At 55.3% G+C, this 26,426-nt stretch overlaps 1 protein-coding gene across 4 annotated transcripts; it reads left to right on the top strand.

Moving 5' to 3' along the window:
* Nucleotides 1-622: 622 nt before the first annotated feature.
* SH2B2 (SH2B adaptor protein 2) lies at nucleotides 623-25,525 on the top strand. 4 transcript variants are annotated; one of them, XM_071447695.1, is made up of 10 exons: nucleotides 623-720; nucleotides 1,746-1,875; nucleotides 11,089-11,976; nucleotides 14,222-14,323; nucleotides 18,228-18,319; nucleotides 20,432-20,526; nucleotides 20,703-20,885; nucleotides 20,998-21,191; nucleotides 22,552-22,723; nucleotides 23,188-25,525. In XM_071447695.1, exons 3-10 carry the CDS (start codon nucleotides 11,116-11,118, stop codon nucleotides 23,502-23,504), a joined length of 2,016 nt encoding a protein of 671 aa, XP_071303796.1. In that variant the 5' UTR covers nucleotides 623-720; nucleotides 1,746-1,875; nucleotides 11,089-11,115; the 3' UTR covers nucleotides 23,505-25,525. The 4 variants fall into 4 exon arrangements, with proteins under 4 accessions (XP_071303796.1, XP_071303797.1, XP_071303799.1 ...); XM_071447696.1 differs by lacking the exon at nucleotides 623-720 and adding an exon at nucleotides 772-940; XM_071447698.1 differs by lacking the exon at nucleotides 623-720 and having other exon boundaries at nucleotides 1,265-1,875.
* The last annotated feature ends 901 nt before the right edge of the window (nucleotides 25,526-26,426 follow it).

Raw genomic sequence — 26,426 nt, 5'->3', positions numbered from 1 at the left:
GACCCACCCTGTCCTGGGGTTCAGTCTGTCCTGAATCCCCTGGCAGGGAAAGTGCTCTGGGATGTGCCCAAAATGCATCAGCAGGATGACAAAGGTGGGCAATGGGTCCAGACCCCAAAACTCCCCCTGGAGCCACTCCAGTCTCACCCCCTGGGAATGCGGGTGTGGGGGGATCACCCCAATGCCCTCCCCTGGGCGCTGCAAGGACAAATGCTGGGTGATAGATGAGGTGAGCAGTGAGCAAAGGCTGCAGCCCCTCTTCAGAGCACGGGGGAGCCCTGCCACCATTTGTGCATCTCGAGGATCTCGGGGACCCGAACACTTGGCACCTTGAATATTTAGGGTGCTGCCCAAAGATTTGCAGCGCTCCCAGGAGGGCTGGGGGGCCCGTCCGAGGATTAGGGGCTTTTCCTGAGGATTTGGGGTGCCCCGCGCTATCCGGGGCGCTCTCGCAGGCACGGCCCCAGGCCGGCCCGTGCTGGGCGGGGGTGGCTCGGTGTCCCCGGGGTCCCATCGCTGGGCGGGGGTGGCTCGGTGTCCCCGGGGCCCCTCGCAGAGCGCCGGGCGGGGGCGGCGGGGCCGGGCGGGGCCCTTTAAGGCGGCGGGGGCGGTGCGGGGGGCGGCGCTGCCGGCGGGGCGGGGGGCGGCCGGGCCGGCCGGAGCCGAGCCGAGCCGAGCCGAGCCGAGCCGCGCCGCGAACCGAGCAGCGAGCGGGGCCGGGTGAGCGCATCCTCCGGTACCGGCACCGGCACCGCAGCGGCGGGCGGGGATTTAGGCGGGGATTTATTGGCGGCTCTTCCCCCCCGCTCCCCCGTTCAGCAGCGGCTCCCCCGGCCGGGGGAGGCTCCCGCCCCCCGCCGCTGCGGCGCGGTGCGTTCGGGAGGGTCCCCGAGCCGCCCCCTCCCCTCGCACGGCGGGGCCGGGCCAGCCCCGCTCCCCGGTGAGCATCGGGGCGGCCCCGGGCCCGCGGGGGCGGGGGGCGGTGATGGGGCAGAGCCGGCTCGGCCCGGGGGGGAGCGGGGGCTGCTGCCTTGGCTGGGGCTGCTCCGGGGATGGGGGCTGCTCTCCGCCCTGGGGGCTGCCCCGGGGGAGCGGGGCTCAGCCTTGGTTTGGGCTGCTCCGGGGATGGGGGCTGCTCTCTGCCCTGGGGGCTGCTCAGGGGGAGCGGGGCTGCAGCCTTGGTTTGGGCTGCTCCGGGGATGGGGGCTGCTCCTGGCCCTGGGGGCTGCCCCGGGGGAGCGGGGCTGCAGCCTTGGTTTGGACTCCCCCGGCCCCAGGGGCTGCTCCGGGAATGGGGGCTGCTCTGGGGATGGGGGTTTCCCCCGGGGCTGCAGCCATGGGTTGGTTTCCCCCGGGGTTTGGGGGTGGCAGACCCGAAGGGGGGCACACACAACGCGCAGCCCCCCGCACGGATGCTCCCTTATTTTCGGTCGGTATTGTCTGCCTGGCGTTCCGTGAGGGGTGCAGGGGCTCCCCCGAGGGCTCAGCCCTGCATCGCCGCGGGGCCCCCGGGCCAGCGAGGGGCAGCTGCTGCCTCCGGCCAGCCCTGCCCTGCCGAGCCTGGGCAGCACCGCGGGAAGGCCCCTGGGAGGCTTCGGGGAGTTTCTGCCCGGCCCTTCTGCTTCTTTCTGCTTTTGGTGAAGTCAGGCCGGAGCCCTGCTGGACTGTGGCTTGGGGGAGGTGAGATGTGCCTGGGGATTTTGCTGTGGCTCCAGGGATTGACAGCCTAAACCTTTGCCTTCCAGGTCCCTCCCTCCCAGTCTGTCTGGTACTTCCTTCCAGTGTGGAAATTGATCGGTTGGAGTTATGCGTTTGACCTGCAGGAGCCACGCTGCCGGTGCTTCGGGGATCTTGTGAACTGGAACGGGAAAGGAGGTAAAACCTCCCTGTCCCCCCAGCACCCTGCCCCAAACCCCTCACAGGCCCTGCTCCTGTGGCTTTGAGTGGATGAGGAGCAGCTGGGGGAGCTCAGCCCGCAGAAAAGGAGGCTCGGGGGGAACTTCTCTCTTTCTACAACTGCCTGAAAGGAAACTGTAGCCAGGTACAGCTGACTAGACAAGAGGAAATGGCCTCAAGTTGTGCCAGGGGAGGTTTAGTTGGATATTAGGAAAAATCTCTGCTGAAAGGGTTGTCAGGCTGCCCAGGGCATTGGTGGAGTCACCATCCCTGGAGGATTTAGCAAAGGTGTGGATGTGGCACTAGGGGACATGGGTTAGAGGTGGCCTGGGCAGTGCTGGGGAATGGTTGGACTGGGTGATCTTGCATGTCTTTTCCAAACTAAACAATTCTATGATTACTCAGAGCTCCCCTCCATGAGGATTTTTGGTTTGGTTTGTTGGGAGAGTGGAGAAGGACCATGGATTTCTGGGGATGCCTTTCTAAATAGGAATTATCCTCCTAAACCAACACAGACTGTCCTGAAATGTGCTCAGCCCCCCTTCCCTGGGGGAGGGCACATTTGTACAGACAGGTGGGTGTGTGCTGCCAGGAGATCTGCTCAGATGGGATGGCAAGTGCCCTTGGACCTTCTCTCTGTGTCCTTCTGTGGTATTTCCCAGTGTCTCACCATCACTGTATCAACCACTGAGTGTTTCCTTAAAAAAGCTGCATAATCCTCTCTGCTCCAGCTTGGGGAGCACCCAGGTTTGCCAGCCCTGCCTGGTGTCTCAGCCAGCTCAGTGCCCAGAGCCCTGTGCCATTGAGGAGGGTGAGTCAGCCCTGCCTGGTCAAGGCTTTGGGGTTAAAATCCTCTCGTTCCTCAGCTGGTTCAGGGCTGCAGTGGCTGCTTGACTGCAGGGCCACCTCTTCTGGCTGATCTGAGGTCTCTCCCCTCTTCTCCTGGACTGTGAGCACAGTCCTGAGCACAGTGTGGTCTTGTCCAGCCTCCTCTTGTCCTTCCTCCTTGGAGGCAGAACACCCATCTCCTCAGGATGAGGATGTTGCTGGCTGATGCCTTTCCTCTTCCTCCTCTTCTTCCTAACAGAAGCAGAGAAACCAGATGATGGTTGCACATCTGCTGGCCCTGCTGACTCAGGCTGGCTGGGATGCCCCAGGGCAGTCCTTCCAGCCCTGAGGTTCCTGCATCATTCCCCTTCTGCCTGAGGCTGCCCTCACTTGACCTCAGCTGCTTCCCCTGCCCGTGGATGCCAGTGAGGTGCTGGGATAGGGTTGGAGACCTGTCCCTGGTTCAGTGATCCACATCCTTGTGCAGGCAGAGGGAACCTGGGGACCCTGCTCCCAGAAATTCAATCCCAGCTGGCTCCATCATGGTGGAGAGGAGGAGAGAACATGCCTAAAACTACATCCCACACCTGATTTTTGCTAAAGGGAAAACCAGAAGGGCTTGGAGAATCTGCTTGGTCTTGTGCAGGGTTTGGATTTGGGACGAGACTTGACAGGAGCCCCACATCCATCCACACCCACAGGTGGGGGACAGGAGAGGACCCAGTGTGCATCCACCCCAGGGTCCCACTGGGCAGATGTTTGTGCCCTGTTCACTGGGTCCTGGCAGCATTTGGACCCTGGGGTAGGAGAGGGGCTGCAATGGCACCCACAACCCTGGCAAGAGGGATGGCAAAGTCAGACACAGCCTGTGGATCCCGCTGGTGTGGCCATGGCCATGCTGGGTACGAAGCTCTGCCTGCCCAGGGGCATCCCTGCACAGGGAAAAGAAAAGGGATATTTGAGGTTGGCTCTCCAGCCAGGGTTGGCAGCTGTAACAGGGTGTTTTGGCATCATCTGGTTGAGGAGGGGGGGGGTTCAAAGCCCACTGGAATTTTTATTTTGCTTAATACACCACTTAAGCAATTAGCAGTGATTGTAGCAGTCCTGGGTGAGGCGCTGGGTAGAATTGAATTTCCCCAGCTCAGATACCATTAGGCAGCAGTTTAAGGCTGTTTGCAGGCGGGTATGAGACAGTGATGCGTGTGGGGAATTAGATCTGCAACATAAAAAAAAAACATAATAAGAAAATTTCCTACAGAACTGTGTAACTTTATCTCATGTTTATTATGTGCTGTAATTGAAAAACAATCTTAGGGGTTTCTCTGACCTAATGGTGGGGAATCCCCAGTGATGACTGTGCTGTATCCATCAGGATTTGCTTTGTTGAGCACCCACTCAGCTCTCTCCCCAAAAACCCCCAAAGAGCTCCTCCTTGGCACAGCAATCCCCAGGGCAAGAGTAATCTCTTTTAAAGAGTTTGCACCTGCTTTGGAAAGTGCAGCTGGGTTGATGTTGCAGGGCTTTTTCTTTAAACCCCCAGAGTTTGGGGTGCATCCAGGGGAGGGGGCTGAGCAGATGAAGCTGCTGCTGCTTGGCATTCCTGAGTGCAGGAAGGGTCTGCCCACAGGTGCCAGGTCAGTGGTTAATGTGTAACAGGTGTGCAGGACACTCTGCACCCACAGCACACCAGCCTGGAGGGGCATGGATGGATGTGCAAATAGTTTTCTGAGGATGGGAAGGCAAGAGGAGGAGGAGGAGAAGGGTTTTGTTGTGGGCTGAGGGGCGGAAGGAAATCGAGGCTTAGCGAGGGAAATGTGAGATTGCTTGGTTGGGGACAGGGCTTCTGCTGCTCCTCGGGGGAGGCTCTGCTATTGTGGTGGTTAAAAATAGACTTTGGACTGGATAGTTTTCTGTGGGAAGCTCTCTGGCTGGAGACAGGCACGTGAGGTGGCACCCAATGAGGGGGAATGGACAACAGCCTCTGACCTCCTTCACCCAAAGCTCTGGGATTTTCATTTATTTTGTTTTTCCAATAGCTTTTCCTTTGGGGCATTGAGGGGGTGTCTCTGCTTTACTCCCAGACACAGCCTCCAAGCCCCAAGCTGCATTTATGATGCACCAAAGCTTTGCTGATCATTGTCACTGCACCCTGGGGACTCTGTCCCCATGGCTGAGGTGTCCCCCAGGTCCCACAACACCAGCAGGTTGGGTGGCTTGGGTGATGCTCCAGTCCTGTGGCAGAGTGGCTCCCTGCAAGCTGGATGGAATTACCCAGAGAAAAGATTATCTAAGATCCAGTGGATCTTATCTATGAACTTGTCTTTATTTTCCAGCAGCTGTCAGCACAGGAAGTGCGGCATCCACTGCGGGGGATTTTGGAGGGGAGGGAGAGGAACAACCCTGTGGCATGGTCAGAGCAGTGGGAGATGGAGAAAATCTCAGATTTTACTGGGTGCTCTCATGGGCCCATCTGCTCATTTGCAGGAGCATTGGTTCCTGTGGGGCTTGAATCAGGATATCACACACAGCTGTGGGGGACACCCTTATGTGCAAGAGAAGGGAAGGGTCATTTCTTGCCCATTTTCTCTTTTGAAGATGTTGTCCCATCAGCACCTCCACCCCAAAACCTCATCCTGGCCACCCAGCACTACTGAGTGCTTTGGGGCATCCTTTGTGAGAGCTGGGCTGGGCAGCAGAAAAAGGCACAAGGAGCCTTTTCACTCCAAAAAAATCTTTTCTAAGCTGCAGGTGACAGGTGGACCCTGAAGTGCATCTGGGCAGGGAGTTAAAGCATGCTCCTGCTGAGGGATTGGTTCAAGGCAGGTGGTTTGACTATAAAATTTAAGGCCAAAATGCTGTTCAATTAATATTTTAGTGGGATGGCCAGTAAATGAGAGGAACAAGGAATGTTTCCATTTCTGTCTGGTTCAGACAGGCAGTCTGATTTAAGATCACAATAGTATAAATAGTGCATGGAGTACTGAGGAGGATGGAGGGAAATCAGCTTCTCCCATGCCAGGGCTGTGGTCAGGGGTCTGGGGAGAGTGAAAGGCACAGGGCAGGTGATTTCTGCTTTTGTCCCTTATGGTTTTCTCCTCCTCAGCTCAGCCTCTGCATGCCATTAAAGCTCTGGTGGGTCTCGAGGGCTGGGAAGGGTCCTCGAGGTGACAAAGGGAGGAGGTCACTTGGTCACAGGCTTCAGGTCTCAGCAGCAGAATGGGGGGAGATCAGCTCCTAGCATCCCTCATCCCTCACCCCAGAAAAAAGATTTTTCTGGAGTGAAAAGGCTCCTTGTGCCTTTTTCTGCTGCCCAGTGAGGGGTCCCCACTGGCCAGGCCAGCTCTCAAAAAGGATGCCCCAAAGCACTCAGTAGTGCTGGGTGGCCAGGATGAGGTTTTGGGGTGGAGGTGCTGATGGGACAACAACATCTTCAAAAGAGAAAATGGGCAAGAAATGACCCTTTCCTCCTCTTGCACATAAGGGTGTTCTCACAGCTCTGTGTGATATCCTGCCATCAGGCTGAGCCTGCTCGTTCTGCCCCACTGTCTCCTTCCCCAGGACAAGGTTTTGGGGTGGAGATGCTGATGGGACACGTCTTCAAAAGAGCAAACGGGCAAGAAATGGCCCTCGTTGTCCCGTGTGCCCAGGGCAGGCAGTGCCTGGGCTTTGTGCAGGCGGGCTCCAGGCTCCCCCGGGAGCTGCCCGTGTGTCAGGAGCCGCTGCCAGCAGCATCCCCTGGGGGGGCCGGGGGTATCGCCTTGCTCTGCGACCTGCTCGTGACTCGGGGATCTCCTCTGGCATGGCACGCTTAGGTCAGGCGCTTTTCTGGGGGAGCAGGTGCCTGGGTTTCCTCATGTCATTCCCGCGGGATCGCCATGGCCAGCTGGGGCTTTGAGTGGCATCGATCTTGCTGGAAACCGAGCAGCCCTGCAGGAGCAGGACAGCCGGGGCTGGGCTGGCATCTCCTTTGCCTCCTGCGCTGCCTTTTCCTTTCCCGTCGCTCTCTGGCGGTTTCCCTGCACAGCTGGAGGGATGGATGGATGGAGGGATTCAGCTTGGAGGTGGAGGGAGGGATGGAGGGGTTCAGTTTGCTGCTCACAGCCTCCAGCACACAGTACTTTTTCCCCCTCTCAGTTTCGGATTACTTTGTCCCAGCCTGGCTGCGCTGTGCTGGGCGGAAGGGAAACATCTCTTTATTAGGGTTGTTTCCTTAAATAAAGCCATCAGAGCCAGCCGTGCTGGGCAGGCTGTGCTGGCCATCCCATGACCGGTGTGGCGCATTCGGGTTATTAACACCTCATTAGATGCTGGTTCCTCCCCACGCCTCTGGTTCAGCAAATCCCAGTGGCTTTGTTGTTGCTCCCTGACTCCTGCTTCACCGGGGAGTTGTTTTTTTATGGTCTCCTGCGCTTCTGCTGACAGTTTAACTTTCATTTCTTCTTGAGGTCAGTAGCTTTGCTTCCACTTCCAGAGTATTCTCTGTGTCTCCCCCACTCCGGAGCAGGGGATGTCTCAGCACACCTTGGTGGGAGAGGGGTCCCAAATCACTGCCAGCAGCTGGCTCTCACCTATCATCCCAGCCTGGGTTTCCACTTGGCAAGCCCCAGAAGTTCTTTATTTTTGTCTTCTTTTCTTAAGTTTTGACTCAGTTTCCCAAATGACAGAGGCAGCAGGCACAGCTCTGCCCTGGGAGGAGATGGGGACTTGTGCAGGTGGGTTTAGGAGCCTGTCACCAGCCTGATGCTGTGGTTGCCACTCCATGGCTTCTTCATGACAACAAACCACCCCATTTTATATATTTATTTTTCTGTTCTCATGTGTCACCCAGGCCAGGGACTCAAGGACTCAAGGCTGTGGCCCCTGAGCCACTTCTGGAGTGGGCTGAGGGTACTTACATGGGATCTGGCTCTTTAGAAAGGTGCCTGGAGTGTGTTGCAGCCCTCAGGAAGCTGGGCTGGCAGGGGATGGCCCTTCCCAAAAAGCAATTGCAGATTTGCTGCTTATTTTCATTCTGAGCTTATTTTGGTCTCCGCTTCCACCGCTCTGCCCGGGGATGCTGTCTGTGGCATGATAAGTTATTTCAAGAAGTGGGGCAGAGCTGTTGGTATGGAGGGGAGTGCAGGCATCCAGATTAAAGGTAAATCTACACAGATAATTGGGAGCCTGCTTCCTGCAGAAATCAGGTGAATCAAGGGCGGGGATGGCTCTGCAGTCCCAGGGTCTGCCCTTAAACCACCCCACTGAGTCCCAGCCTGTGCTGGGGGCTCCTGGCTGTGCTCTGGGCAGGGACGGTTGGATATCCTGGATATGTGACACAGGGTTAGTAATCCCCGCCACCGCCTCCTCAGACCTGCCAGATGTCTCTCCTCTAGGCTTCATTTTTATAAATTGGCCTTTTAAAGTCTGTCATCCCCATGCAGATGAAAGGAAGATGCTGTGATGCCTCTGCGTGCGCGTCTCTGAGCCGGAGCCCGGCTGCCATCCCTGGATCTCCTTGAGGCTTTTTGTTTGGGGCTTTATCTTTTTTGAAGTGCCTTTTTTTTCCTCCTTCTTCTTCTTTTTTTTCCCCTTAACCCCTTGGGAATCTGTTAGCTTGCCATTCCTTGGTTTCAAACAGGCAGGCTCTGAGCACCAGTCCCTCCTGGAGGGAGGGATGGGGAGATGGGTTTTCCCCCAAATTCATGGGAGGGAAACCAGAAGAGCCCTTGGGCAGATGCAAATAAACCCATCACCAAGGGGCTTTCTCTTTCCCCCACAAGCCCCTTTCTGCTCTTTTCCCTTTGCACCCTTTCCCTTGCTCTGGCTGTGACTGCTTGGATTGGCAGCAGGAGATTCCTTTTAATCTCTGTTTTCTCCCTGAGCCCAAATACTCCTGGCCCATGGCTTGGTGCCAGGGCAGCTCCTGGGCCATGGCAGAGCTGGGGTTGTGAATTTTCAATTCAAAGGGCAGAGTCTTTAAATCCTCTGCTTGGTGATGGATGGATAATTAGGAATTTCATTTGCTGGGCGGGTAACAAACAGCTTTGCGTTTTCTGCTGCTTTGCTGATGTCTCTTGGGGAAATTCAGAGGCTGCTCCTAAACTGCAGGGATGGGTTTTTTCCCAGCTGGCATGGTTCCCTGCTCAGGTCTCCAGGAAATCCCTGTGATGCTGGGGAGAGCTTTGCCAGGGATTTCTGCAGGAGCTGGAGCTCTGCTGTGTTGTGGGATGTGAGGAGCCAGTACAGGCCCATGTGTAGCCTGTCCTCAGTGCCTCCTTGGCACAGCCAGGGCTCTGTGAAGCATCTTTGAGGAAATGCCACATGTATCATGTTTCTGGTGGGATTTTGTTGCCTGTGTGGGTTTCTCAGTGTTTGGGGGCAGTTGAGAGCCCCTTCCTGGGATGGAGGTGCTCCCAGAGAGCTCATCTCCTTAGGGATGTGCTGGGAATATGGCAACCAGCTCCTGGCTACAGCTGCTGCTCTGAATCCCAGCCTGCAGGGCTCAGCCCTGCCTGGGGTCTGGGCACTGACATGGCTGGGGTCTGGAGGATAAGGAGTGGGTTATGCCAGTCCCCAGTGCCCGCCCTGATCCATGGCTGGTGCTGTTCATCAGAGCAGTAATTAATTACTGGCCCTGTAAGCTGCTGGCGGGATCCGGCGCGTGATTTATTAGCAGGAGTAATCCCTCACCAGCAAAAGAGCTGCTCTGTGAATGGAGAGCAACAAAACCCAGGGAAAGAGCTGCTCTGTGAATGGAGAGCAGCAAAACCCAGGGAAAGAGCTGCTCTGTGAATGGAGAGCAGCAAAACCCAGGGAAAGGGCTGCTCTGTGAATGGAGAGCAGCAAAACCCAGGGGAACTGTCCTGCCCTTCCAGAAATGGATCCCACAGGCACAATCCCTGCCCCTGGAGCAGAGCAGCCACAGGCACCCAGTGTTTGAGCAGCTGAGGTGGATTTGCCAAACTGCTGCCCTTGGAGTGGAGGAAGGAGGGTGTCTGGACACAGGGACCAGATGTTTGGGGTCATGGGCTCAGCAGTGCCCCAGCCGAGGCCCACCAGCAGCCATGGGCAGTTTTGGCACTGAGAGGTGATTTTTGAGATGCAGTCACTCAGTCACTGCTGGGGTTCCCCAGGGGAGGCTGTTCATGCTGCCCAGCGTCAGGTAGAGATTTGGGAAGTGCAATATGAGCACCAAGCTGGACTGTACACAGGCCCTGCCAGTCTCACAGCCACTGGGAGAAGGACCAGTGTGGAGGTTGGGCAAAGTGATGCTTCTCCCCAAGGGCTCACAGGTCTGCTCTGCAGCTCCTGTCAACTTCTGGTGTGCTCCTGGGTCTGGCTTCTGTTCCTTTTCCCCCTGCACCCTACCTACTCATGGGCCTCTGCTGAGGACCTGTCCTGGGTTCTCTCAGCTGATGCACAGCAGGGAGAGCAAAATCCCAAAATTGATGTGGCAAAGGATGAGAGCTGAAATAGAGACATGGAGAGAAAGAGAAGGACCAGCCGTGGGGTGCAGAGGGGAGGGTGCTGCCCTGGGTGGATACTTCCAGGACTCCCAATGCTCCCTCCCCCTGTGGAGAGCTGTGCCATGCCCAGGCAGACACAGAGTGAGAGGAATCCTGCAGGCAAACGCCCCTGGGCTCTTCCGCTCGGGGACTCCTTAGCGGTTTCATGAGAAATCAATAATGCTTTTGCATGGTCATAATCGTAAAATAAGTACAATTTATGGCTGCTGCCGGGGCCAAGATTTTTTCCTAGTGGATGAGGTGGAGAGAGAGCAACATACAGACACTTTGCCACAGCATTTTCCTTTGCACTGGAGCTGCAGATCAGCTCTGGCATCATGGCAAGGGGTGACCTCCATTTTGAGGGTCAGGGTTGTTGTCCATGTCCATGCCCTTGTTTGGGGGTGCAGGGTGGGTTGTCGTTGTCCATGTCCCCATTTGAGGTAAGACAGAGTGGGTTGTCCATGTCTCTGTTTTTGGGGGAGAGGATGGGTTGTCCATGTCTCTGTTTTTGGGGGACAGGATGGGTTGTCCATGTCTCTGTTTTTGGGGGACAGGATGGGTTGTCCATGTCTCTGTTTTTGGGGGACAGGGTAGGTTGTCCATGTCTCTGTTTTTGTGGGACAGGGTGGGATATCCATGTCCCTGTTTTTGGGGGACAGGCTGGATTGTCCATGTCCCTGTTTTTGGGAACAGGATGGGTTGTCTGTGTCCTTGTTTTTGGGGGACAGGGTGGGTTGGCTATGTCCCTGTTTTTGGGGGACAGTCTGTGTCCATGTCCATGTTTTTGGGGCACAGGGTGGGTTGGCCATGTCCCTGTTTTTGGGGCACTGTCTGTGTCCCTGTCCATGCCTCACTCAGGCCGTGTCCTCGCCTGCAGCCCGCCGGCAGGTGGAATGGGGCAGCCATGAACGGCGATGCCCTGTGCCAGGAGCCCTCCTCCCCGCTCCCCGACTGGAGGGAGTTCTGCAAGCTGCACGCCCAGGCAGCCGCCGTGGACTTCGCCCAGAAGTTCTGCCAGTTCCTGAAGGAGAACCCCCACTACGACACCCCCGGGGCAGAGACCTCCTTCTCCCACCATTTCACCGCCAACTTCCTGGACATCTTCAGCCTGGAGGTCAGCAGGGTGTTCGTGTCTGACTCGCCCACCAAGTACAACATCGTGCCCTTCGTGGGGCTGCAGAACTGCCACGTGCCCTACGGGCGGGAGGTCACCCCGAGGAAGGAGGAGACGTCCACGGAGTCTCTGGACAGCATGGACGCCCCGCTGGGTGCCAGCCGCTACCTGACCCCGGCCCAGCAGGTGCAGGCTCACAAGGTCTCCTCCTACGGGCAGTCCCGCAGCTCGGAGGATGTCTCCATCCACGCTGCTGCCAAGCCCAAGTTCAAGAAAGGTTTCTCCCTGAGGAACATGAGCCTGTGCGTGGTGGATGGCATGAAGGAGATGTGGCACCGCAAATCCTCCCCGGAGCCGGGCGCCGAGGCCGCCCTGGGCGGGCGCAGGGCCGAGAGGGAGCCGTGGCCGGCCGGGGGCAAGGAGCCTGGGGACCCTCGGGAGAAATGGACGCACAAGCTGCGCCTGTCCAAGGTGCCCTCGTCCAAGGTGGAGCTGGTGGACATCCAGAGGGAGGGGACGCTGCGCTACATGGTGGCCGATGACACGAACTGTGTGGGCAGCTCGCAGTGGCAGAAGTGCCGCCTCCTGCTCCGCAAAGCGGTGAAGGTGGAAGGGGAGAGGTTCCTCCTGGAGTTTTATGTCCCTCCAAAGGTAAGCCCTGGTTTTTGCCCACTGTTGTTTTTATGAGGAATTCAAGCAGTTCTTGGGCTTTGCTTTTGGGGTTGTTTTTTTTTTTTGTTTCCACTGCTGAGCTGGGCTGAAATCCAGCTGTGGTCCAGAGGGAGATCTGGTGCTGTGTGGCTGAGGTGCAAATGGATTGGAAAATGTGCTTGAAACCCATCCAACCTGCAGGCCAAAATGAACCTTGCACTCTTGGTGTTGGTCTGTGCCTCTCACCTTCTGAGAAAATATAAAACAGGAGTTTGAACTCAAATGCATCTCTCTGGAGAGCAGCTCAGCATGGGTAAGGATGGTGGGCATTGCTCTGGACTGGACTGGGAACTTCCCCAACCCAGGAATGGGGTCTGGCTGGAAGGAAACAACCCCAATGTCCATGGTGCCCACTAGGGAGCCTGTGGGAGAACTGGAGAGAGTGACAGGGCAGGGGGGAATGGCTTTAAATTGAAAGAGAGTAGGGATAGGTGGGACATTGGGGAGAAATTCTTCCCTGTGAGGGTGATGAGACCCTGGTACACCCAGAGAAGCTGTGGCTGCCCTATCCCTGGAAGTGCCCAAGGCAAGCTTGGATGGGGCTTGGAGCAACCTGGGCTAGTGGAAGGTGTCCTTGCCCATGGCAGGGGGTGGAAAAGGATTCCTTTAAACCCATTCTGTGATTCTGTGGATGGAGGATCTGATGAAGCCTGGTGTGTCAGCTGCACCAAAGAGAAAATAAACTTGGGTTAAAATGGAACAACTGCTGCTCTTAAAACATTTAAGAGAGAGCTCATAGAGGGATTCCTTTTTTAGTGTATCTTGATTTGCCTCTAAAAATCAATTTTGAAATTATTTTATGGCAACTTTTATGAACATTGTCTGCTCTTCTGTTATAATCACACCCCACTTTGGTTTACAGCTTTCTCCTCTCATCCCATCTTGCTTTCCATCTGGCAAATGTAAAAGTGGCACCAGTCTGGCACAGCTGGAAGAAAACTGCTTTTTGCTTCAGCAGCCCACAGCTTTGTTTTTACATAGACCCTACAAAAACTATGGCCATGTCTGTAAACCTTTAAAGGGAAGAACCCTCCTGGAGAGGAGGGGTTGGAATGAGATGATCTTCAAGGTCCCTTCCAACCCAAACCATCCTGTGATTCTAAGACCCTTCTCTGGCTCAGGGGTGAATTATCACCTTGTTTCCTTTCCTTTCGAAGCAGCTGCTGCTTCCTTTCTGACCTTCTCCTGTGCAAACACCGAGATGGAAAAATTCCCCAGGGATGGGCAGAGCCTTGCACGGCTGAGACGTGTCTGCAGGCAGCACTGGGGCTCTGGGGCTGGCAGAAACGAAACATCCTGAAAGGGAAAAAGCAGTTTCTGTTCTGTCTTGGATTTATTTATTTTTATTTCCCAATAAAAATGGGAACTGAGCCCGTTATTGGTAACTTGCAGCCTGGAGCTCCTTGCTGGCCTCATCCCACCCACTGCATCCACGGCACCAGGCGCAGGTTTTGGTGACTAAATCTCATCTCTGCTTCCTGCAGCTGCAGTGCTCCAAATCCCAGAGCCCTGGAGGGGACCAGCCCTGGAGAGGAGCTCCACAAGCTCCTTTGTGGGGATTTGTTATAATTAAAACAAATATCTGGGGAATTTGTTGCTCAGCAAACACTTGGAGTGGGAGGTACCGGGTCTTGCCTCCCCACCGAGGCTCCGGCGGGTGCCAGGGGCCCTGGGGGAAATTCATTTTTCTTGATTTTAATGTAATTAAAATTCCCTGCATGGCTGAGGCTGCTGTGTTGTAGCTGCTCAGTTGAAATGCTGCTCCTGTGCTGGAGAAACAGGGCTGCTTTCTGCATGGGAAGCATCCCCCATCAGATAGCACAGCTCTCTCCATCGGGAGAGGGTGGAAAATGGAGAGAAATTAAGTGGTGTTGGCAGAGCTGGCACATCAGCCTGCGCTGGAGCAAGAAGGGTGGTTTGGCAGTTAAAAGCACCTCCCTGTCTTCCACTGGGCCTCCTCTTGGTTTAATTCACAGAGCACAGAGTTATCAGGCACGGGAGGGAAATCAATGCTGTTTATTCCCCCTCTGTAATAACCACACAGGCTGAGCTGATCTTGCCTCTGAGAGCCCTGCTGCATTGTCCCCAGGGACAGTTTGATTCAATTGAGTGACTTTTTTTTTTTTTTAATTCATTGATTTCTTTTCATTTGTTTTCTTTGCTATTTTTTTTTTCCTTTTCTCAGGCTTCCAAACCCAAGGTGAGCATCCCACTGTCGGCCATCATCGAGGTGCGCACCACCATGCCCCTGGAGATGCCTGACAAAGACAACACCTTTGTCCTAAAGGTGAGAGCAGAGTGTGGATCCCTACAGGAACCCCCTCTGCACCTGAACCCTGCAGTGCAGGAGGCTCAGACCCCAAAGGGATCATTACCTTGGCTTTCAGAGCTGAGATGCCAACAGCACAAATGCTCCCCAGAGGATCCCTGCCTGCTGCAGCTGACACCAGGGTGTTTTGGGATCAAGTTGTTTGGCTTTCACCATGGGGTTTGGCTTCTCTGTGTCACCAGGAGATGGGTTAAATCAGTGACCTGAGACAACCTGCAAGGGAAAATGCTCCTTGGTGCAGCTGCTTGTGGTTTTGTGGCTGCTGCTGAGCCAGATCAGTGACGTGTGGTGGCTGTTTCATTGACAGTGTGATAGCCCTTAGTGCTGTGGTCTGGTTGATGAGGTGGCATCTGGTCAAAGGTTGGACTTGATGACCTTGGAGGTCTTTTCCAGCCTTAGTGATTCTATGGGAGCAGCTCTGTGGGGCAAATGAGACCCTGGGGATCAACCACACATGAGTCGGGGAGCATGAGCAGAGAGTGAGTCTCTTCAGAATTTTCCATATCGTGCAATTAATTAGCTCAATGCTGCCTCCTGCTCTGCTGGAAGACAACAGCCTGTCATGGCAGATCAGGGCTGACTTTTGCATGGACACCATGACAGTGATGGACCACTAGATTTTGAGCATCTTTGTGTTCTACCTTTTCTAAACAAACACCTCTCTCCCTGATGCTTCTCCCCCAGAGTGTGTGGCAAAGCAGAAAAGAGGGGCCAGGCCTCCCAGCTGCATGAACCTGCTTGAAAGCTTAGAAAACTATGAAAGGAAAAGAGGGGGGAAATTGAGCCTGGCTTTGCGAAAGCTCCCAAGCCTTGAAATCCACGTGGCCCCTGCACACATTCCCAGGAGAAATTTCTTTCCATCAAATCCTGCTCCTTTTCAAGGTCACAGAACTTCTCCTGGCACCTTCCCTTCTCCAAGGACTTCCTGCTGTTCAGCCTCAGCAGTGGTCAGTGTCCACCATGGGCACAGAGGCTCATTCAGCTGTTGTTTTCTGTGCCTCAAAGGCCAACCTCAAGTGTCTCCTATTTTCCAGACTGACCAGCCCAAGGTCCTCCTTGCTTTCCTTGCAGGCTCCACAGATGTAATGCCCCAAAGTGTACATGGAGCCATGGCCCAGAGCAGATGGGAAGGATTGCTTCTCCTTTCTTCTTCCTCTCTGTCCAGCCCAAGCAGATGCAGTGCTTTCCTCATGCCATGATGATGATGATGTTGACTCACATGCAGCCTGTGGGCTGGTGTAACTCTGGGATGGTTTCTGCAGAACTGCTCCCAGGCCGTGGTTCCCCAGCCTGCACACCCACAGCGATCGCTCTGAGCCCAGGGCTCACCCTGTCCTTGAGCTGGAGGCTGGTTTCAGCTTCTTCTTCCACTTCAGCTTTGACAAGTTCATTTGAATTCTTGCCTGGTCCTCCAACACATTTTCAGTGTGATGTCATCCATGAATTGATGAGGTATCCTCGCATCCTTTTGTGCTCATCACTGAGGAGCAGGCACAGAGAGCCTTTGATAGGAAGGAGCACATCCCTCAGCTTTGACCACTGGCCATTGACAACCCATCAGCCACCAATCTCTGCTCTTGGAACATGGCTCATCATGTTCTTGTCACATTTTCTAGATGCCCTTACAAGCCCCACCTCAAATGTGTCACATCATTGTCCAAAGCATGTTCAATACCCAGGATGTGCCACGGCTTCTCCCTATCCCTGGAGCTGTCACAAGCATGAGCAGATGGGCTTGGTCATGACAGATCCCTTCTGGGGATTTCAGCTCTGGGATGCCTCCTGGGTGCCTGTGAGGGTTGGTTTCTCTGGCTGCTGGAGAAAAATCCTGCACTTGCCCTGTTCCCATCTTCTGAAGATGGGACATGCTCTCTCCATTCCCACTGCTAACAGCTTGGTGACTGCTCCAGCCATTCCTTTAATGCACTTTGGAATGCTCCAAACCCTGCCAGCTGGAAAATACCTGCTTTACCAGGTACCTCCTGCTCCTGCCCTGTCCTGGCTCTCACCCTGCCATGGGGGAATTGATCACAATTGATCCTTTGAGTGAGCAGAGCCAGCAAGCACAGCATGGAGCCCCCCAGACAGGCTTTGCTCTCCCTTCCCAGCTGCTGGCACAGGATGCTGCTCCTCTTTTCTCACATCCACTAATTGTGGTTCATGTTCTGCCTGGGTCCTTCTTGCTGGGACATCTTTTTGCTCCCCCTTTTCCCCCTTTGCTGGCTGGACTTGCAGAGGGGGTGAAGCACCCTCAGTGCTGGGGTGCAGGTTAGGTGGGCAAGCTGGGTGCTGTGGTTTCCCTTTCTGTGTGATGTGGAGCCCAATCTCAACCTTCACACACAACGCACAGGTTTTGATGGGTGGAAAAGCCTCTGCCTCATTTAGGGATGTTACTATGGCTGGAAAAGCCCTTGCCTTGTTTGGGGAGGCCACACTGAAATAGTTCCTGCCAGATTGCCTAAAAATGAGCAGCCAGTGTGTCCCCAGAGCCCATCAGACACCAAGCACATGCAGTTTTTTCCATTGCACAAGCAGGTGCTTGCAAAATACCCAAGCCCTGCACGTGCTTTGCTTGCTGTCATGCTCTGCATGAGTGAGCAGCCCCATCTCCCACGTCAGCTTCATGCCTTGCCCTCAAAAAGCCAGAGAAGATCCTTTCTGAAGTTAAACAAACTGGGGAGGGGGATCTTTGCTACTCCCCTCCACCTCTGCTGGGGACAGGGTCCAGGTCACTGCTCAGCCCCAGCCAGAGCTCTGCTCCCTGCCCTCCCTGCTTATTTTCAGGATGGTGATTCAGTTGTTTGTGATTAATTGAATTTGCTTGGAGGGTGTCTCAGCTGGCAATGTGACACTCTCCCAGAGTCAGGGCTGCTCTGCCACCTCGGGAACACGATGTTTAAGGCTCCATGAGGGATGCAGGGAAACCTGCCAGAGGCACAAAGCATCCCATGGCATCTGAGTCCACTGATGTGGAGCTTCTGGTTCTGCCTGGCCCCAGAATGGCACAGTTCCTTTGGGCTGGACAGTTTGGAGGCTCTTTTGTGTCCTAAATTGTTATTTATTATTTTTTCCCTGTGAAAGGGGGTTTCTCTCCCACTCTGTTGCAATCAGAAGTCAGAAGCCTCATGGACCAGCAGGCAGAAAAGATAATGGAGGAGAGGCTTAAAACTCCTGGGGTCTGACAGGGTTGTGGTGCAGAGAGCAGTGTGGCTTCTGCTATACCTGTGCAGAGGTAGTTTTGGGGGGACACAGAGGTGCCCCAGGAGTGAGGGATGCTGTCTGTGCTTGGGCATAGTGCCACGTACCCTAATGCTGCCAGCCAGGTGTGTTTTTTCCATGGAGGCTGTAAAAACCTTGTAAAAAACTTGTATTTTGCTGATATGGTGCAGTGGGGTTTTCCTCTGAGCCCTAGATTTGGTCAGGGGTCATCTTGGATGCATCTTTCTGAGTCACCCTTTGGCACCCCTGTGCTGGGATGGGGTGGGACACTGATCCTCTGGGTCACCCCTGTGCTGGGATGGGGTGGGACACTGATCCTCTGGGTCACCCCTGTGCTGGGATGGGACACTGATCCTCTGGGTCACTCCTTGTCACCCCTGTGCTGGGATGGGGTGGGACACTGATCCCCTAGGTCACCCCTGTGCTGGGATGGGGTGGGACACTGATCCCCTGGGTCACCCCTGTGCTGGATTGGGGTGGGACACTGATCCCCTGGGTCACCCCTATGCTGGGATGGACACCAATCCTGTCGTGCTGAGCTGAGGTGCTGTTCAGGGGGTCTGGCTGGGCTCTGGGGTGTGTTTTGCCTAGGGGTGGGGAGCAGCAGCCTGGCACAGCTGACTCCATCCCACATGGCCTGCAGGTGGAGAATGGGGCTGAGTACATCCTGGAGACCATCGACTCCCTGCAGAAGCACTCGTGGGTGGCTGATATCCAGGACTGCATCGACCCTGGGTAAGGATTGCTGGGGAGGGGCTCTGTGGGGCTGAGCTCTGGTGCCTGAGCACGGGCTCTTACCCAGATGCAACTTTTGCCGCTTGGGTTGTCACAGGAAGTGCCCAGCTCACAGCAGCAGAGGTCTGGAGGCAGAGTTAGCAGCCTGTGTCTGCCAGGGATGCAGAGCACTGGCCACTTGTTCACCCTTCTCTGCCCCATGTCCCCTCAGCCTGGCAGAGGCCAGTGACCTGGAAACACAGCCTCAAAGCAGGAAGCTCCTAACACCCACCTTCTGAATCTTTTATACCATATTTGAGCTATTTTCCATGTTTTTTTCCAGCTTATCATCCATGATATATTTAAGATTCTGCTGATTGAATTGATTTGTTTGTATTTCTATCACAGTGGCATCAGTGTTGTCATTGGAGTCATAACTCAGCCAAAACTTCTCATCTGCTGTTTCACCAGCACGTGCAGCAAGCTGTGTCAGGGAGGTTTGTGTGCCTGGTGCTGCTGCCCTTCAGTTGGCTCAGACAGCCCCAGCCTTGGGGAAACCCTGGCACTGCCTTTCTTGGCACAGTTTTGGAAAATCCAGGTGCTTATGCTTGTAGCAATGAAAACATCACTCAAATGTGGAACAGAGGCTTGGAGAGGCTCCTGCTCCCTCCAGGCTGCCTTTGGCCCCTCCTGCTAGCGAGAGGCACTTGGTCACCGTGGAGGATGCACTGGTGCACTCCAGGTCTTTGCTCCTTTTGCTGTTTTCAGAAATCTGTAATTCATTGGCATGGATTGCCCAGAGCAGCTGTGGCTGCCCCATCCCTGGAAGCACCCAAGGCCAGGCTGGACAGGTCTTGGAGCAACCTGGGCTGGTGAAAGGCATCCCTGCCCATGGCAGGGGATAGAACAAGATGAGCTTTAAATTCCCTTCCAACCCAAACCATTCTGATTCTGTTACTGAAGAAGCACTGCTGAGGCTGGGCTGCTGATGTGAGGCTGGGAAAAGGCCTTTTTTTCCCCTCAGTCCCTGTTTCAGTGCTGGTTTCCCAGCTGGAGCTGAGCACCATGGCTGTGCTGCACCGCAGGAGCCGCCGATGTCCCCATGCCTGCCCCTGGCCCTGGCTCTGGCCCTGGCAGCCTCCCAGCCTCTCTGTTTGCTTAGCACCCAGCACCAGCCCGCTCTGGCCCCCAGACGTGACTGTAAAGCAAATAATAATGAACTGCAGAGCAAATAATAATGAGCTGTTTAATACACCGCCACACACGCCGGGCGCCAAGAGCGAATTCTCAATCAGCTCCCGATGCTCCTGCCAAGGGCTGCGTGCTGGAGCCGCTGCCTGAGCGCCCAGCCACGGCTTTTCTGCAGAGTTCTGTTGGTTTTGGTTTCCTTCCTCCCTTCTTGTTTTTAACTGGCTGCAGCTGAATGACTCCCAATGGCTGATTCACTCGCTGGCCACTAAATAATTCAGCATCTTCCCCTGCTGCCTGTGCCCACGTGGCCCGTGTGAAGCAAGAGCTGCCGAGTGCTGTGGGCAGCTCTGGGCTCTTGCTGGTGGCTGGGATAAAAATAGGATGTGGAGCAAGTTGGATGCTTGTGCAAGAAGGGTGCTGAAGTGCACGGGGAGGGCTGGCAACAGGGATGTTCTGAGTGGCTCCCTGGCTCTATTCCCACTTGCTGCCTTGCTCCAGGCCTCCTGACTTAGTGGTTTATGTCTTGTAGGGATGTAATTCCTGTGGGTGGGTAATTCCCTTTGCAGAGGGTCAGAGTGAAAGCGCCCTCGGGTGGGAAGGTGTGTGGGTGCAAAGCAAAGCACTGAGTCAAGGTAACAGCTTTCCTTCCAAACCCACAAAATCCTGCAGCAAAATCCTGCAGCTGGAACTGACCAGGGTGACCTGTGCAGTGTGGGCTTTCAAGGGTTTCATCCTTCCCACGCTGGTTTCTCACTCCCAAAAAGTCATGTTTGGTGGCTGCTCTGTCTCTCAATGCTGTTGGTGCAGTGGCAACCCCTTGGGAGTAATTCAGGGGCAATAGGATGTGCTCTTGGATCACACTAGAATTTTGTTTGGTGTAATCCCCATTCCATGCCAGTGAATGGAGGTGCCACATGTGTGTGTCTCTGTGCTCTCCTCCAGGGACAGTGGGGATGACATTGAGCTGGTGTCCTGTGCACAGGGGCCCTGTCTGCCAGGCAGGACAACCTCGTCCAGCTGCGAGTTCCTGAATGATGGTAAGGAACTACATCTGGGAAAGTCTGGGACTCCCTCAGAGCCATCACTTAGCCCTCAGGTGTCTCCTGGAGAATTCCAGGAGAATCCAGCACAGTTGCCGGCAGAGCAGGACGGCCCCCAGCTTTGCCCAGTGATGCTAAGCCATGCACTCATCCCTCTGCAATCTCCCTTCCAGAGGTACCCAGGCCACCAGACAGATGTGCCCTGCCCAGCTCTCACAACGCTGCCATGGCCACCTCTGTCCCTGTGCCCCCAGGCCGGGGCAGGGACTCCCTGGGGGAGCTCCTCACTCACGTCCCACTGGAGAACTTCCTGCAGACTCTGGAGTCCTCCCCCTCCGCTGGTGGGCACCTCACAGGTACTGGCATGCAGGATCAGCACCCATCTCACTCTGGAGGGTGCGCAGAGGGAGAGGAGGAGGGGGGGTGATGTTCAGGTGCTCCCTAAAAACCTGCTGTCCCTGTGGGCAGGGGAGGACAGCGAGGCCGAGGCTGAGATCAACCTGTCTGACTTCCCCTGGTTCCACGGGACTCTGTCCCGGATCAAGGCAGCCCAGCTGGTGCTGTTCGGGGGCACCCGCAGCCACGGCCTGTTCGTCATCCGGCAGAGCGAGACACGGCCGGGGGAGTACGTGCTGACCTTCAACTTCCAGGGCAAAGCCAAGGTGGGTGTCCTCTGCTCCTCCCTGTCCTCTGCTCCTCCCTGTCCTCTGCTCCTCCCTGTCCTCTGCTTCTCTGTGAATGTTAGTGTAGGAGCGACGGGGGTAGGATGGTGGGGATGGACGGAGATGAGAGATCTCTGCAGCCAGGTCAGGAACTTGGGGTTTATTGCAAAGGGCCTGGGTGCAGGGCCCTGCTGGGAGCTGCCAGCCACAGCTCAGAGCAGGCCTGAGAGAAGAGAGGGGTAGAGAGGATGAGAGGGTAAGAGAGTAAGAACATAAGAGAGTAAAAGGGTAAGAGAGCGAAGTTCTCATTACAATACAATAAATCCTTCTGTGTTGAATATTCTAATTCTCACTAACCAATCTAGTACAAGATACAAACCCTATAGCATTTACATACAGCCTGTAAGAATCATTACATTACCATACTGTGTAACACTTTAAACCCTAAAAACTCCTCTTTGGACCCCTTCTGCCAAGCTGTAGGCTCTGACCCTTGGGCCTGTCTGCAAGCAGAGGGTATTGTTTCATCAAAAGGGGATTACATTCAGCTGGCCACACCATTGTTTTCCAGTTGTTCAGTAACTAAGGGATCTCAAAGCTTGCTTTCATTTCAATCTCACTTATAGTTTCTATATTCTCAAAATCTTTTGCCAGACAATCATATTTATAAGGCTTTCCTGTTTCATCTTCCCCAACATGTTAGTGCCAGCCCTGCCCAGCACCTCAGATTCCTTCTTGCTCTGTGGGTGACCCCAAATGCAGCAGCTCTGCAGGGAGCTGCACCCCTCCCTCAGGACCACCTGCCCTTGTGCCCCAAGACCCCTCTGCATCCTGGCCAGCCCCTTCTACACTTTCCCAACTGGATCAGTGCCTGTCATGTGAGCATATGGATAAATACCCATGGGGGCTCAGTGTAGCCTGTTCCCCTGCCCTCTCCTTGTCTGTTCCACGTCCTGAAATACACAGATGCCCTATGAAAAACCAACCACAAGCAGGTTTTTGCTGGGTCCCTTTTCCAGCAGAGATTGCCTGTTCTTGTCACCTTGCAAGAAGTAGTTCAGGTGGGCTGGAGGCTTCCCCAGGCTGTCTGTGACCCCAGAATCAGAGCTTCAGCTGTCCCTGGTTATACCCAGACACCCTTCTCTGTGTGTTTCTTTATGGTGTTCATCCCCAGGAGGGGTCAAACTCCTCCTGGGGCTTCAGTGAGGTAAAAGTGAGGTTTTACAGGAAACACCCTGCAGCAGGGTAAACATAACAACCCTGTTTGGAGCAAACCTCCCTTGGCTGATGGAGGTGCAGATTGCAAGGGTGAGTCTCACCCTCCCACCCCCAGCTCACCCCGTGCCCCCTGCACTTGCAGCACCTGCGGCTGTCGCTGAACGAGAGCGGGCAGTGCCACGTGCAGCACCTCTGGTTCCAGACCATCTTTGACATGCTGCGCCACTTCCACACGCACCCCATCCCGCTGGAGTCGGGCGGCGCCGCCGACATCACCCTGCGCAGCTACGTGGTGGCACAGAGCCCGCAGCCAGGTGGGTGCCAGGCGGGGCGGGGACTGGGATATTGTGCCTGAAAAGGGACAGATCCGTGGGATTCCCTCCTTAAAGCAGTGCCCTGCTGATGTGTGTGGCTCTGGAGGTGTGCCAGGGTGGGTGTCACCCACTGGAGGGTGGGCATTGAGGCCCAGGCAGCAGCAGGGCTGTGTTGGTGTGACCCCTGTGCCAGTCTGGGTGTCAGTGCCCTGTGACCCCTGGCTGTGGGTGTCAGTGCCCTGTGACCCATCCCTGGCTGTGGGTGACAGTGCCCTGGCTCGGACAGGACAGGAGCAGAGATGTCTGCAGGCTCAGAGCATCCTGCTATGCCAGCAGAGAGCAGGAAGGAGAACTGGAGAAGAAAAGGGTCAGGGATGGAGAGGGGGTGTGGGAAGGTACCCGAGAGGGAGGGGGCCGAGCCCGCAGGCAGCACAGGAGGGATCAAGCTCCTGTTTCCTTTGCAGACACCGGTCCCCCGCCACCGCTGGTGTCACAGCCCCCGGGCTGCCGGGTCGACCTGCCACCTCCACACTACTTCTGCAGCACAGCCCCTCCGGGCCCGCCGGTGCCGCCGCCCGCCGAGGGCGGGGTGCCCGTGGCCCCCGCTGTCCCGGTCCCCGCATCCTACCACCGCCTGGAGGGTGCCCTGGGCCCCCGGAGCCGCAGCGACAGCGCCGAGCGCCGGCCGGAGCCCTCTGCCGCCGGTGCCGAGGACTACCACGAGGCTGACAGCGCCCGGAGCCGCACCCGGGCCGTGGAAAACCAGTACTCCTTCTACTGAGCCCCCCGTGCATGGGGGGCTGCGGGGCAGCCGTGCCCCTCACCCTGCACCGGCCTCGCCACCTCCTCCTGCACCACCAGCCACCCAGCCGGGATGGGATGTGCTCCTCACTCCCTGGGGCTTGTGGGAGCTGTGTCAGTGCTGGGCAATGTCCTGAGCTGTGTCAGTGCTGAGCAATTGCAGTGCTGGGCAATGCCCTGTGTCAGTGCTGGGCAATGTCCCTGCTGGACCTGGTGCCAGCCCACGGCTGGGGCAGTGCTGGCGGTGTGGGAGGCTGAAATTCAGAGTCAGTGCCATTTTGGAGCTTGCAGCCTCTTCTCCTTCCCTCCGGACCAAGAGCTTTCTTTCCCAGGGCTGAGCTGGGCTCCCTGCATCTCCTCCTGGGTGTGACCATTGTGGGATGGCACCCGAAGCTGTGACAGGCTCCATCCTCCAGCCAAAGCACTGTGTCCCCTCTGGGGCCAGAGCCCAGCATGGCCAACATCCTTCTGGCACCAGTGCCCTGCAAACCAGCTGCCAAGGGACTCTGGCATGCTGGGATGAGCATGGAAGTGTGTCAGATGTCCATGCAGAAACTCTTCTCACACACATGGAGCACTCAGAGGGCCTGAGGGTTTTTCTGGGCTGGCTTTTGGGCTCCCTCTAGGTGTTTCCTACCCTCTGACAGAAGAAGGTTTTTGTCCAAAGCTCAAAGCTTAATGAATTGCATTCAAGGAAGGGTTTTCCTGCTGTCCTGCTTTTTCTGTCCCTTTGTTTCCTTTCTCTCCTTGCTGTAGTAACAGAGAATCCCTGGATACCCTTTCATCCTCCCTTTCTTCCTTGATTTTTCAAAACCTAAGCTCTCCACAAGGGCATCAGCCTTCTGCCTGCTCTCTGCCATAGCTGGGCAATATTTTCCATTGCTCAAGGCAAACCTTGGGAAACATGACAACACTTCCTCTTTACATCAGTTTTGGTCATTTGGGATGTTTTGGGGGGTCAGGCAGAGACCAGGGGCTGTGTCCAGAGGTGAGGGACAGCTTTGCTTTGCAGGTAAAAGCAGGTATTCCTGCCTGGCTGGGCTCCCAGCAATAAAAACACTACATTGATTCTTTTCCAACAGGCCAGGGAAGCCCTGAGGATGGTTTTACAGGCCAGGGTTTGTGCCTCATGGGAGTTGGGAGATGCTTCAGAAGGGCAGCTTTGCTTGCAGACACAGTGTTTGCACATCACCTTGGTTTGGCTGACACAGCTTGTGTTACCCAGCACCAGGACACCTGCTGCTAGAAGTTATCACTTAGTTCAAAGAGGTACAAGCCAAGCCACAACCTCAAAAAAAACCCTTGAATTTGCCTGGAATTGGGTTGGGCCAAATTTTTATTTATTAGGTGCCTTCTTTCCTGAGCTAGCAAAGCATGTCCCCAGTGCTTGACTCACAGGAGGAGAGGGGAGGTGTCTCCAAGGCTCCTCCTGTGATGTGAGAGCTGCCTCTCTGGCCCTTGGATGTGTGAGATGATCCTGGTGGATCCCATTCCTGCAGCAAATGCCACCTTCTCCCCAAACACACCTCCCTTCAGAGGGCAGCAGGAGCAGGTTGCTCTGTTGAGGGAATTTCTCCTTCCTCAGCCCAGCTACAGCACAGCTCAGAGGAGCAGGGAGAGGCTGGATGCTCTGGATTGATGGGTTTAACACACATGGTGGATGAGGGGAGATGTCCAGATCTGACATAAACATCATCACTCTGGTTCTGCCCTGAGGCCCCAAGGGTGGGATCCAGAAGGCTGGATGGGAGCACTGCCTTATAGACCTTCAGATTTTGGCTTTGTTTCTCACTTTCTGTGTCACAGGATAGGAAAATGAGGGGGAAGCGATGATCTGCAAGCAAAAAATGTTAATTTGTAAATAGGGAAGAGTCTGGAAGAGTTTACTGTTGTGTAGAATAAATTAATTTTATTTAAAAAAAGAAAGGGGAGGGGGGGGACTTGTTAAAAAAATGGAGAACTCGAGTTCCGGTTTTAAAATAAAATCACTTGCAAAAACAACAGCATGTGAGCAAGAGCTTGGGGCTTTGCTGGATTTGCTACAAAAAAAAAAAAAAAAAGGAAAAACAGAGGGAGGATGCTGTCATGTCTCATGTGTGCAGACCTCATCGGTATCTCTGGGCAGTTGGAGCCAGGCTGGGTCTGTCTCTGCCTGCTGGAGTGCACTGAGAAGAGAGGAGGGAGAGGAGAGTTCTTTTCTCTGCTGAGCAGAGGGAGGAGGAGGGCGGGTCCAGGCTGTAGAGGACAGGGTTTCCTCTCCTTCCAGCCTGTTATTTACTTTGTCTGGTTAGTCAGTAGTGCAAGTCAGAATGGTCCATCCCCCAAGCAGCAGCATAATGGGGAATGAGCAGCCCTGGGCTGTGAAGATGCCCCTCCCTCGCTAAAGGCCTGTGCTAGCATCTCCCATGGCCTGTCATTCCTCCTCCTCTGCCTCCATTTCTCCTGGGAGACTGTGCCTCATGTTCTGACGTTGTATGTCTTTCTAGTGTGCTCTTTTCTGCTGAGAATCCCCTGGGAAAACTGGAGCATTGTCCCAGACTGTACTGTGACAGCTAAGCAGTGACAGACGCAGCTAACACATGGCTTTTGGGGGGGTGGAGGGAGCTGCTCAGCTCGGTAATCAGGCCATGGTTGTGTCATGATCCATTCACAAAAACATTCCCTCCCCAAAAGTCACCAGAGCCTTTTCACCGCTCCTGGAGAGCTCATCCATCAGGAGCTGGGCAGCTGGGGAGGTGACACTGAGGGCTGTGCCTGGGGACAGCTGCTCCTCCTGCCTCACAGAAAGCCATTCACACCTCAGCTTATTAGCAAATTGACTAATTACAGCATCAGTCTAGCTGGAAAACATCCCTTTCCTTTCACAGGGTGTCTGGAAGGGCAGGGGGAGGACAAAGCAGCA

Source organism: Agelaius tricolor, unplaced genomic scaffold (assembly GCF_023055355.1).
Source record: "Agelaius tricolor isolate 1412-34295 unplaced genomic scaffold, bAgeTri1.0.p SCAF_25, whole genome shotgun sequence".
Classification (NCBI taxonomy): domain Eukaryota; kingdom Metazoa; phylum Chordata; class Aves; order Passeriformes; family Icteridae; genus Agelaius; species Agelaius tricolor.
The sequence above is the reverse complement of the archived record's forward strand: the minus strand, read 5'-3'. Positions and strand labels throughout refer to the sequence as shown.

Excerpts from the sequence above, each read along its gene's own strand:
- SH2B2 (XM_071447695.1), top strand. The coding sequence starts at position 11,116 with ATGAACGGCGATGCCCTGTGCCAGGAGCCCTCCTCCCCGCTCCCCGAC. Across the intron at positions 14,324-18,227 it reads ACAACACCTTTGTCCTAAAG|GTGGAGAATGGGGCTGAGTA; the intron begins GTGAGAGCAGAG and ends CATGGCCTGCAG. Across the intron at positions 21,192-22,551 it reads ACTTCCAGGGCAAAGCCAAG|CACCTGCGGCTGTCGCTGAA; the intron begins GTGGGTGTCCTC and ends CTGCACTTGCAG.